The 12812-nt window shown below is 41.7% G+C and overlaps 1 protein-coding gene across 2 annotated transcripts in view; it reads right to left on the minus strand.

Annotated features, from left to right (window-relative positions):
• Nucleotides 1-12812, minus strand: part of LOC133630939 (ephrin type-B receptor 1-B-like) — a 341365-nt gene that overhangs the window by 284610 nt on the left and 43943 nt on the right. For both annotated transcript variants that reach the window (XR_009821371.1, XM_062022818.1), the window contains exon 2: nucleotides 11061-11742. Coding sequence is in view for 1 of the 2 variants with exons in the window: in XM_062022818.1 (XP_061878802.1) it covers nucleotides 11061-11742 (682 nt within the window). In the remaining variant the exon portion in view is untranslated. The remainder of the gene's footprint in view (nucleotides 1-11060; nucleotides 11743-12812) is intronic.

Here is a 12812-nt window from a genome sequence, read left to right on the forward strand (position 1 = left end):
TAGAGCCAACATCCTACTAAAAGTTACGTGTGTAACTGAATAAAACCTGATATGATTTAAACTTACCAGTAAGAAAATGCTGTGAACACACCAACGTGTACCAGGTGATGGCGGTAAAAGTCATGTTTGATAGTCTCACAGCTGCTATCCATTATTAGATTTGTTAGCCGACTTCCTTTGCTTTCACGCTGGAATGTCTTCTCTGAAGGGACCACGATTGTGGTGGTTAATGATGCCGCACGTTCGCGCCATGATTTGTCAAAGAAAATAATTGTGATTGAGAGTCCAGCGAGACCCACAATGCAATGTGTTTCCACGTCACACTTTCAAGCCCTAAAGAGGTTTAACCTTCTAACCACAGAAGTATAAATGTGGGCAACTGAAGTAAGGACTAACAGCAATTCAAGAATCTAGTACGGCAAAATGTAATGGAAAAAGGCCCAAGTGATCATCTCATAGTCGAGTGTAGCCTTGATCGGGAACAACAATATTTATGTGAGCTAACTAGAGGTGGGAGTCTTTGGCCACCTCACCATTCAATTACGATTGTGATTCAGGAGCTACGTTTCATCAATTATTGATTCATCTTTAAAGGCCTACTGAAATGAAATTTTCTTATTTAAACGGGGATAGCAGATCCATTCTATGTGTCATACTTGATCATTTCGCGATATTGCCATATTTTTGCTGAAAGGATTTAGTAGAGAACATCGACGATAAAGTTCGCAACTTTTGGTCGCTGATAAAAAAGCCTTGCCTGTACCGGAAGTAGCGTGACGTCACATGTTGAAAGGCTCCTCACATTTGAACATTGTTTACACCAGCAGCGAGAGCGATTCGGACCGAGAAAGCGAAGATTACCCCATTAATTTGAGCCAGGATGAAAGATTTGTGGATGAGGATAGTGAGAGTGAAGGATTAGAGAGCAGTGCAGGACGTATCTTTTTTCGCTCTGACCGTAACTTAGGTACAAGGGCTAATTGGATTCCACACTCTCTCCTTTTTCTATTGTGGATCACGGATTTGTATTTTAAACCACCTTGGATATTATATCCTCTTGAAAATGAGAGTCGAGAACGCGAAATGGACAATCACAGTGACTTTTATCTCCACGACAATACATCGGCGAAGCACTTTAGCTACGGAGATAACGTGATAGCATCGGGCTTAACTGCATATAGAAACAGAAGAAATAAGCCCCTGATTGGAAGGATAGACAGAAGATCAACAATACTACCAAACCCTGGACCTGTAACCACACGGTTATTGCTGTGCCGCCTGGCGAAGCCTAGCAATGCTGTTGCTAACGACGCCATCGAAGCTAACTTAGCTACGGGACCTCGACAGAGCTATGCTACAAACATTAGCTCTCCACCTACGCCAGCCCTCATCTGCTCATCCACACCTGTGCTCACCTGCGTTCCAGCGATCGACGGCACGACGAAGGACTTCACCACGATAATCGGTGCGGTCGGCGGCCCGGAGACGGAGGAAGTCAACCCAGACAGGTGAGGCGGAGGCGGACGGCGTTGTAGCTTTCGACGACACCCCGGCCGCCATCAGAGTCAGCAAGAAACATATATTTCCCCCAAAGTTACGTACGTGACATGCACATAGTGGCACGCACGTACGGGCAAGCGATCAAATGTTTGGAAGCCAAAGCTGTACTCACGGTAGCACGTCTGCTATCCAACTCAAAGTCCTCCTGGTTGTGTTGCTGCAGCCAGCCGCTAATACACCGATCCCACCTACAGCTTTCTTCTTTGCAGTCTCCATTGTTAATTAAACAAATTGCAAAAGATTCACCAACACAGATGTCCAGAATACTGTGGAATTATGTGGTGAAAACAGACGACTTAAGCTGGCCACCGTGCTATTCCAAAATGTCTGCTTCAACCCGTGACGTCACGTGCAAACGTCGTCATACCGAAACGTTTTCAGCCGGAAGTTTCCCGGGAAATTTAAAATTGCACTTTATAAGTTAACCCGGCCGTATTGGCATGTGTTGCAATGTTAAGATTGCATCATTGATATATAAACTATCAGACTGCGTGGTCGGTAGTAGTGGGTTTCAGTAGGCCTTTAATTCATGTATATTGATACAGTTTTACATTTCTTTTCGTTTCACTAAAAAAAAGCGTTTATCTCTTGCAACTTTTAAAAACGGTGCATTTGTAATAAGAAACAGTCCCATATTATTTATGCAAATGTGTGCAAAACTGGAACTTCAAATAAAAGAGCTGGTGGGACCTCTCGGTGAGGTGGCACATTTTAGAACTGTCTGCATCACTTTATTTTCAATAAATAAATAATCAATTAGGGCAGCACGGTGGAACAGTGGTTAGTGCGTCTGCCTCACAATACGAAGGTCCTGGGTTCGATCCTGCGCTCGGGATCTTTCTGTGTGGAGTTTGCATGTTCTCCCCGTGACTGCGTGGGTTCCCTCCGGGTACTCCGGCTACCTCCCACCTCCAAAAACATGCACCTGGGGATAGGTTGATTGGCAACACTAAACTGGCCCTAGTGTGTGAATGTGAGTGTGAATGTTGTCTGTCTATCTGTGTTGGCCCTGTGATGAGGTGGCGACTTGTCCAGGGTGTACCCCGCCTTCCGCCAGAATGCAGCTGAGATAGGCTCCAGCACCCCCCAAGTGGTAGAAAATGGATGGATGGAAATAATAAATTATTCACATTTAATCATCGATTTTACAATCGCCAATGTCCAAACTGCGTCCAAAATTTGGTTATTTCCCCCACCTCTCATGCTAACATTAGAGTCTTATTTTGACATCAGCACCACGCAAAGTTAGCTTATTGTCTGAAGAAAAAAACAATTTGATCAAATTTACAGCTCTGCTTTTAAGACGTGTAGCAAAGCCTGCTTTTTTGTGTTGTGGTCACATCTGGCAGGGGATATTTAGGAGACGATGCCATGTCTGTGATAAGGAGGTGTTTCCATTATGATGTCAAAAAAAAAATGTCAGTGATGTCGATGATAGATTTTTTTCATGTTTGGTGCTCATGAACATACTTTAGTGACACATATCAGTACTTGTGGTTTTTAAATAACTTTTGTATCCATTTATTTGGTGTGTTTTTACATTAATTTCAATAACATATTTATTTATCAATTGAGTTGATATCTTTTTGTAATAAATTGGTTAGTAGTGATATAGTAAAAATTATATAGCGTACCGTATTTTCCGGACCATAGGGCGCACCGGATTATAAGGCACACTGCAGATAGCGGGTCTATTCAAGTCTATTTTCATACAAAAGGTGCACCGCATTATAAGGCGCATTGAAGGGGTCATATTATGATTTTGTATCTAAATGTAAAAGACTTCCTTGTGGTCTACATAACATGTAATGGTGGTTCTTTGGTCAAAATGTTGCATAGATGATGTTTTACAGATCATTTTCAAGTCACTTTCTGACAGTCTCTTCAGGATGCGCCGTTTTGTGGGCGGTCTTATTTATGTGCCTCCACTTCGACAGTGTCTTCTCCCCGTCATCTTTGTTGTAGCGGTGTAGCGTGCAAGGACGGGAGTGGAAGAAGTGTCAAAAGATGGCGCTAACTGTTTTAATGACATTCAGACTTTACTTCAATCAATAACGGAGCAGCATCTCCTCATCCGTGGCTCACTAGTGCAACAACAACGCCGGAAATGTGTCCCGTGAAAAAAACGTCCGACCGGAACTCTCTAATATCTAAAGTTCCTTGGGTGAATAATGTAAACTCACTGCACCGGTATGTTTTAGTACTTTCATGGCGAGTTTACTGACAGATATAAGTAAGAACTTTACACTACTTTATATTAGAAATGGCAACAGCAGAGAATGAATGTCCCATAACAAGAAGATAGACAAAAAGAAGAAGCTTATCGACTACAAAGTTGGCACAGACTACAGTGGCGGACGTGCGCGCATTTTCAGGACTTATGCAGATCTCAAATACACATCAGCAGGCACCAGAAGGTAAGAAAATTTGCATTTGCATAATGTTGTGAAACAAAACACCAGATAATATGTCTGCTAATGGGTGCCGGTCCTTATAAACACCATATTAATACTCGTATCTCTGACTACGGTAGCCGTAATGGGCCGACAATCCATCAAGCGGTGCGGCTTCAAAGTCATTCTAAAACACGTTGACAGATTTTTGAGTGACGTGCGTAATGTTCTATATTTTCATTGGAACATTTAAAGTTTAGGTGTTGTTTACTGGCGTCATCTTGCAGTCTACACGTATCTCTTATGTGTGACTGCCATCTACTGGTCACACTTATCGTCACACCATGTACCAAATAAAATTGCTTCAAGGTCGGTAAGCACAACCAGAATCATTCCGTACATTAGGCGCACAGGGTTATAAGGCCCACTGGCGATATTTGAGAGAATAAAGGAATTTAAGTGTGCCTTATATTCCGAAAAATACGGTATATAGTTTTACCAGTTTCCCTGTGCTGCTTATGACTTGAAACCCACATTAGAAACTGTGCTGATTCAATTTCATTTCAGTTGAAAGTCTTTTCACCTTATCCAAGGACTGTGTGTTTGTGTGTGTGTGTGTGTGTGTGTGTGTGTGTGTGTGTGTGTGTGTGTGTGTGTGTGTGTGTGTGTGTGTGTGTGTGTGTGTGTGTGTGTGTGTGTGTGTGTGTGTGTGTGTGTGTGTGTGTGTGTGTTTACAGTGGGCACAGTCATTCAAAGTGTGCCTGGTGCCACTCTCATATATGTGTATTGATCAGAGCAAATGTGCACCAATCAATCTTATCTGAGCTCCACACACGCTCCACCAGAGGCAGGCCGACCCATAATGCACCAGACTGTGAGTCATAGCGATTATAATAACGCATCCAGCGTGAATTGTCCTTTACGTACACGGAGGAATGTGTGAGCGTGGAGATGCATTCAATGATAGAGAAAGGCAATAATGCAACACACATTAGCAAACAAGCACATTAGCCTCATCTTTATGTGCATACTATCATCCATCCCATCTTTATGTGCATACTATCATCCATCCCATCTTTATGTGCATACTATCATCCATCCCATCTTTATGTGCATACTATCATCCATCCCATCTTTAAGTGCATACTATCATCCATCCCATCTTTATGTGCATACTATCATCCATCCCATCTTTATGTGCATACTATCATCCATCCCATCTTTATGTGCATACTATCATCCATCCCATATTTATGTGCATACTATCATCCATCCCATCTTTATGTGCATACTATAATCCATCCCATCTTTAAGTGCATACTATCATCCATCCCATCTTTATGTGCATACTATCATCCATCCCATCTTTATGTGCATACTATCATCCATCCCTTCTTTATGTACATACTATCATCCATCCCATCTTTATGTGCATACTATAATCCATCCCTTCTATATGTACATAATATCATCCATCCCTTATTTATGTACATACTATCATCCATCCCTTCTTTATGTACATAATATCATCCATCCCTTCTTTATGTACATATCATCCATCCCTTCTTTATGTACATAATATCATCCATCCCTTCTTTATGTACATAATATCATCCATCCCTTCTTTATGTACTACTATCATCCATCCCTTCTTTATGTACTACTATCATCCATCCCTTCTTTATGTACATAATATCATCCATCCCTTCTATATGTAGACAATATCATCCATCCCTTCTTTATGTACACAATATCATCCATCCCTTCTTTATGTAAATATCATCCATCCATTCTTTATGTACATACTATCATCCATCCCTTCTTTAAGTACATACTATCATCCATCCCTTCTTTATGTACATACTATCATCCATCCCTTCTTTATATACATACTATCATCCATCCCTTCTTTATGTACATACTATCATCCATCCCTTCTTTATGTACATACTATCATCCATCACTTCTTTATGTACATAATATCACCCATCCCTTCTTTATGTACATACTATCATCCATCCCTTCTTTATGTATATAATACCATCCATCCCTTCTTTATGTACATAATATCATCCATCACTTATTTACGTACATAATATCATCCATCCCTTCTTTATGTACATAATATCATCCATCCCTTCTTTATGTACATAATATCATCCATCCCATCTTTATGCACATACTATCATCCATCCCAACTTTATGCACATACTATCATCCATCCCTTCTTTATGCACATAATATCATCCATCCCTTCTTTATGTACTACTATCATCCATCCCTTCTTTATGTGCATACTATCATCCATCCCTTCTTTATGTACATAATATCATCCATCCCTTCTTTATGCACATAATATCATCCATCCCATCTTTATGCACATACTATCATCCATCCCTTCTTTATGTACTACTATCATCCATCCCTTCTTTATGTGCATACTATCATCCATCCCTTCTTTATGTACATACTATCATCCATCCCTTCTTTATGTACATACTATCATCCATCCCTTCTTTATGTACATACTATCATCCATCCCTTCTTTATGTACATACTATCATCCATCCCATCTTTATGCACATACTATCATCCATCCCTTCTTTATGCACAGAATATCATCCATCCCTTCTTTATGTACTACTATCATCCATCCCTTCTTTATGTGCATACTATCTTCCATCCCTTCTTTATGTACATAATATCATCCATCCCTTCTTTATGTACATAATATCATCCATCCCTTATTTATGTACATAATATCATCCATCCCTTCTTTATGTACATACTATCATCCATCCCTTCTTTAGGTACATACTGTCATCCATCCCTTGGGAATGCGGACCTTCCGCACATCAGAGCGAGGTAAAATCAGAAAAGGCCTCGCCATCTGCAATGTTGGCTGCCAGATGGACGACATTCGCCACAGATTAAAAAATAAAAGTGAGCCTTGAAGTGAGCGTGATCAAGGAAGAAACAGGCGGCATCATGCAATGGGGAGCATACGGTAGGCAATAAATTCATGGATATGGAAAATGTGTCATACATCCGGGATGTTTTATACGGTGCCTGAAATAGAACTAAGCAATGGCGTCTGTCTGGAGTTGATCATGTAAAAACAAAAGGAAACAGAAAGGTTGCTGACATGACAACGAGATGGGAAATGCACGACTTTGTCCTAGGTCACCACTTCCTATGCTTTTTTTTCCGAAGAATATTTTCACAGTAATTGTGCCCGATTTACTTCCTGTATAGTTCCTAGAGTGGTGATGTTGCCTCATTCCTTTGAGATTATTGTGTGTGACTGAGGCATTAAGGAGTGGGACTATGCAGGACTATCTGCAGTGTGTTCAAACAATCCCCAGGTAGCGTCAGTGAGCAAATAATACTGTACCATCTCTTTATCTTTGGACTTATCAGGTCAGTAGCGCATTCTTCACTCACGCTTAAAGTGAAAAATAAGGCAGAATTAAACTGGTAACATCTGTACTTAAGGCCGCAATGATTCATCGATTAAATGGATTAATTATATTAGAATAATTTTAATTAAAATTGTATAAGAACATTTATTTTTTTCAGTTTTTAATTTTTTTTATAAATTTTTTTTTTAATGGACATTTGTTAAAACACATTTATGTTGATTATATGGATGTATTATGAAAAAAATTAAGGTTAGAGAAAGCAGAAAAATATTGTTTATTTCAACTATTTCCCTTGAAAATAAAGTGGTCTATTAAGTGTGTTTTATCTGATTAATTGGAAAATAACAAAACAATTAATGGATTATTTGAATGTTAAAATAATCAGAAACTGCTGCAATAATCCAATTCTTTGTTTGTATGTATGTCTTTTCAAGTGGACCACATATTTGTGTACTGTGTTTACATTGAAGCAAACATGTACAAAACATAGTAGAAACAGTGTAGCAAGCTAACCTACCCCTTTTTGTGGTACATTATTTAGGTAGAGAATAAATATTTGCCATTGGTGGGTGTATTTTGGCAAACATGAGAAGCAGAATTAACACAGAAAGTTACACAATTTACACCATTTTGATTCTTGGGGGGATTCGGTTTAGAATCGATTCTCAATTCAACATGATCTGACAATAAAGCCTTTTTAAAACAGGTTAGAAAAGCTCCTCTTGCCTGCTGATGTCAAATGATGAATCAAGTGACGTCTTGGTGAAGATTGATGATCGCAATGTTTAGTTCTACTTTTTTAGCGCTGAGCGCCGGGACGGACATGCTTCACAGTGTCTTGGCTGAATGAGCAGCTATTGGACACCTGGGTCTCCTTGAACGCATCCTCGCTCATCCATGCGGACTAGACACTGGTCGAGAGTCGGTGGGCGGGCGAGGGTGGAGTCGGCTCTCTTGGTTGCTTTGTTGGGTCTGCTCCTGTCTCTGGCCATGCGCCGCCCACCTCAGCAGACGATGGTGTGGAGCACCGCAGAGGCCACCACAGTGTATATGGGTTTTGAAACTATGTTTTTGTTTGGTTGCTTGTCTATGAATGGTGCAATCGTGTGTGTGCAATATATATTATTGGTTAATTATTCTTTGTTTTACTTCTGTAGCTGTATGTAGAAATGGCACTGTTGGAGTGGTAGCTGGTTGCATCAGCTTTGATCGATTGATTGATTGAGAAGTTTATTGACATCTTAAATAATTGAATCCATGTAATGCTTTAAAAAGGCAAATGGATGGCACAAAAACCTCTTCTAATGTATTTAATGTCCTTTGATGTTTCCATCTTACACACATGTTTATGTGTTCTATGGCTATGAGTTTTTTTCCCCCTTGGCCTCAGTCTGGATCCCCTCTCCAGGGGCCCAGGCTTGAACAGCATTTACCTGTTTCTCACCTTTTTTGTAAGGTGCGCCGGAACTTGGCAGACCCGTCAGCGATCCTGTTCTGTCTCCCCGTAATGTTTGTCTGATCTTGAATGGGATTGGGCTGAACATTTTAATTTACCCTCAGGGATTAATAAAGTTCTTCTGATTCTGATTAATGCCTGGCTGGCGATGGGCTGACACACCCTCTGCCATCGACCGCTAGCTCGCCATCGACCTAATGTTGACCCCGGAATTAATACGTGATCATAATGTAGCGTGAGGTTCTGATACATCCCTGCAGTTTTAGTTAGGCACCAAATACTGTGTGGTTATTAGGGACCGAGTCCCTTTGGGACAGGGGACCCTATTGAATTTTTAGCGTTTTATTATTATACCCCCGCCTCTTTGAGCTGTAATTTGACCCCCTTAAAGGCCTACTGAAACCCACTACTACCGACCACGCAGTCTGATAGTTTATATATCAATGATGAAATCTTAACATTGCAACACATGCCAATACGGCCGGGTTAACTTATAAAGTGCAATTTTAAATTTCCTGCTAAACTTCTGGTTGGAAACGTCTATGTATGATGACGTATGCGCGTGACGTCACGACGGCAACGGAAGTATTCGTACCCAATGTGTCACCATACAAACTGCTCTGTTTTCATCGAACAATTCCACAGTATTTTGGACATCTGTGTTGGTGAATCTTTTGCAATTTGTTTAATGAACAATGGAGATTGCAAAGAAGAAAGTTGTAGGTGGGATCGGTGTATTAGCGGCTGGCTGTAGCAACACAACAAGGAGTACTTACTTGGATAGCAGACACGCTAGCCGATGCTAGCCGCCAACGCATCTGTGATTGGGTGAAGTCCTTTGTCGCGCCGTCGATCGCTGGAACGCAGGTGAGCACGAGTGTTGATGAGCAGATGAGGGCTGGCTGACGTAGGTGGAGCGCTAATGTTTTTATCATAACTCTGTGAGGTCCGGTTGCTAAGTTGCTAAGTTAGCTTCAGCGTCGTTAGCAACAGCATTGTTAAGCTTTGCCAGGCTGAGAATTATTAACCGTGTAGTTACATGTCCATGGTTTAGTAGTATTGTTGATCTTCTGTCTATCCTTCCAGTCAGGGGTTTATTTATTTTGTTTCTATCTGCATTAGAGCCAGATGCTATCACGTTAGCTCAGTAGCTAAAGAGCTTCGCTGATGTATTGTCGTGGAGATAAAAGTCACTGTGAATGTCCATTTCGCGTTCTCGACTCTCATTTTCAAGAGGATATAGTATCCGAGGTGGTTTAAAATACAAATCCGTGATCCACAATAGAAAAAGGACAGTGTGTGGAATCCAATGAGCCAGCTTGTACCTAAGTTACGGTCAGAGCGAAAAAAGATATGTCTTTCACTGCATTCCAGTCCATCACTCTAACGTCCCTCATCCACTAATCTTTCATCCTCGCTCAAATTAATGGGGTAATCGTCGCTTTCTCGGTCCGAATCTCTCTCGCTCCATTGTAAACAACGGGGAATTGTGAGGAATCCTACCTCCTGTGACGTCACGCTACTTCCGGTATAGGCAAGGCTTTTTTTATCAGCGACCAAAAGTTGCGAACTTTATCGTCGTTCTATACTAAATCCTTTCAGCAAAAATATGGCAATACTGCGAAATGATCAAGTATGACACATAGAATGGATCTGCTATCCCCGTTTAAATAAAAAAAATTTCATTTCAGTAGGCCTTTAACATGCTTCAAAACTCACCAAATTGGACACACACATCAGGACTGGCGAAAGTTGCGATCTAATCAAAAAACCAAACCCCAAAACTCAAAATTGCGCTCTAGCGCCCCCTAGGAAGAAAGCACAGACAAAACTCCCAGTAGGAATGTCGTAGAGACATGAAACAAAAACCTCAATGTAGGTCTCACTTAGACCTATATTTCATACACTGACAACCCCCAGCAAAAATCAACAGAAAGTTTGCAATTCCCCCTTCAAAACAAAAGTTGTGTAAAAACAGTCACCTTTTTTCAAACATGATCTCCTCTGAGCGCGTTTGTCGTGTCGGCTTCAAATTAGCACAGGAGAGAGATTGTACCCTTCTGATTAAAAGTTGATGAAAGAGTTTTAATTACTGCTTCGGTTTGGATTTTATGAGCCCTCATAGTCGGTCCTGTCCATTGCCGCTTGCAGTTTTAATAATTATTATTGTTGTATCACTCACGCATTGCTGAAACATGGCTGCTCCAAGACTGAGCAAAAAGGACTCACCTCGACACACGTTGCCGTTGTCGGGTTCGAAGCCTGCCTTGCACGTGCAGCTGCCGATCGGAACCATCCACTCCCCGTCTCCGTTGCAGTACAGCTTTATGGGAACGTCCACTTCTTCCGAGTTGGAAATGCAAATCCCCCTGGAAATGACCAGGGAGGTGCTCTCCGCGCCGGTCATGGTCTCTGGGAAGATGGCAAAGTTCTGCACCACGCTGGGACACTTCTTGTAAAACACCCTGACCGACAGCAGAGACATGCAGGCGCCGTAGTCCTGGAAGGCCAAGTAGAAACCGTTCTTGGAGAGCGGCCCGAAGCTGCGGACCTCCGTGTTGACCTTCATGAGGCGTCCACCGAAGTCCACTTGCGAGAAGCTCTCGTCGGCAGCGATGGTGTCCACCTTGAGGTAGGGCGCCTCCATCCAGAAGGCGGTGCCTTTCGTGGCGATGACGGCGTCGCTTTCGTAGTAGTAGAGGTTGAAGGTCTCCTTGCAGGAGCCCGGCACTTTGGGGATGGAGCTGCAGTCCCGCACTGTGAAGCGGATCTCCACGTAGATCCTCTGCGCTCCATGCCGATCGATGAAGGTGGTGAGGAGCCAGTTGTTCTGACTGGGCTCGAAGACGTTACACACCTGGTAGGTCCGGATGGTGTTGAGGTTCTCGTCATAGCCGCTCACCTCCTCCCACTGAGAAGAAGAAAATTGTTTGGTCAGCACTGCCTCCTATTTTGTTCCAATGTAGTGTGTGCCATGGTGCTGCTCATATTCAGCAGTCCTACAATAAATATACAGTCGTGGTCAAAAGTTAACATACACTTGTAAAGAACATAATGTCATGGCTGTCTTGAGTTTCCAATAATTTCTACAACTCTTATTTTTTTGTGATAGAGTGATTGGAGCACATACTTGTTGGTCACAAAAAACATTCATGAAGTTTGGTTCTTTTATGAATTTATTATGGGTCTACTGGAAATGTGACCAAATCTGCCGGGTCAAAAGTATACATACAGCAATGTTAATATTTGGTTACATGTCCCTTGGCAAATTTCACTGCAATAAGGCACTTTTGGTAGCCATCCACAAGCTTCTGCTTGAATTTGTGACCACTCCTCTTGACAAAATCAGCTAAACTTGTTGGTTTTCTGACATGGACTTGTTTCTTCAGCGTTGTCCACATGTTCTCAATGGGGTTTAAGAGTTGTGGAAATTATTGGAAACTCAAGACAGCCATGACATTATGTTCTTTAGAGTGTCCGCTCTGAGATCGGTAGGTCGTGAGTTCATACCAAAGACTATAAAAATGGGACCCATTACCTCCCTGCTTGGCACTCAGCATCAAGGGTTGGAATTGGGGGTTAAATCACCAAAACATTTTCCTGGACGCAGCCACCGCTGCTGCTCACTGCTCCCATCACCTCCCAGGGGGTGATCAAGGGTGATGGGTAAAATGCAGAGAATAATTTCGCCACACCTAGTGTGTGTGTGACAATCATTGGAACTTTAACTTTAACTTCTTTACAAGTGTATGTAAACTTTTGACCATGACTGTATGTCAAACGGAAAAGTGTGTTCCAGTCAAGGACACACACATATCTCTCCTTATGTTTCATAATGCATCAATGCTTCCATATTGTTTGACCTATCACCAGTGTTCGTAATAATGGTGTTACCAACGCCGTTACTTTTACGAGTAACGAGTAATCTAATTACTTTTAGGTCCGTGACAATGCCGTTAGCAATAGCTTGACGTAACGCGG

This window comes from Entelurus aequoreus, linkage group LG16 (genome assembly GCF_033978785.1).
Source record: "Entelurus aequoreus isolate RoL-2023_Sb linkage group LG16, RoL_Eaeq_v1.1, whole genome shotgun sequence".
NCBI lineage: Eukaryota > Metazoa > Chordata > Actinopteri > Syngnathiformes > Syngnathidae > Entelurus > Entelurus aequoreus.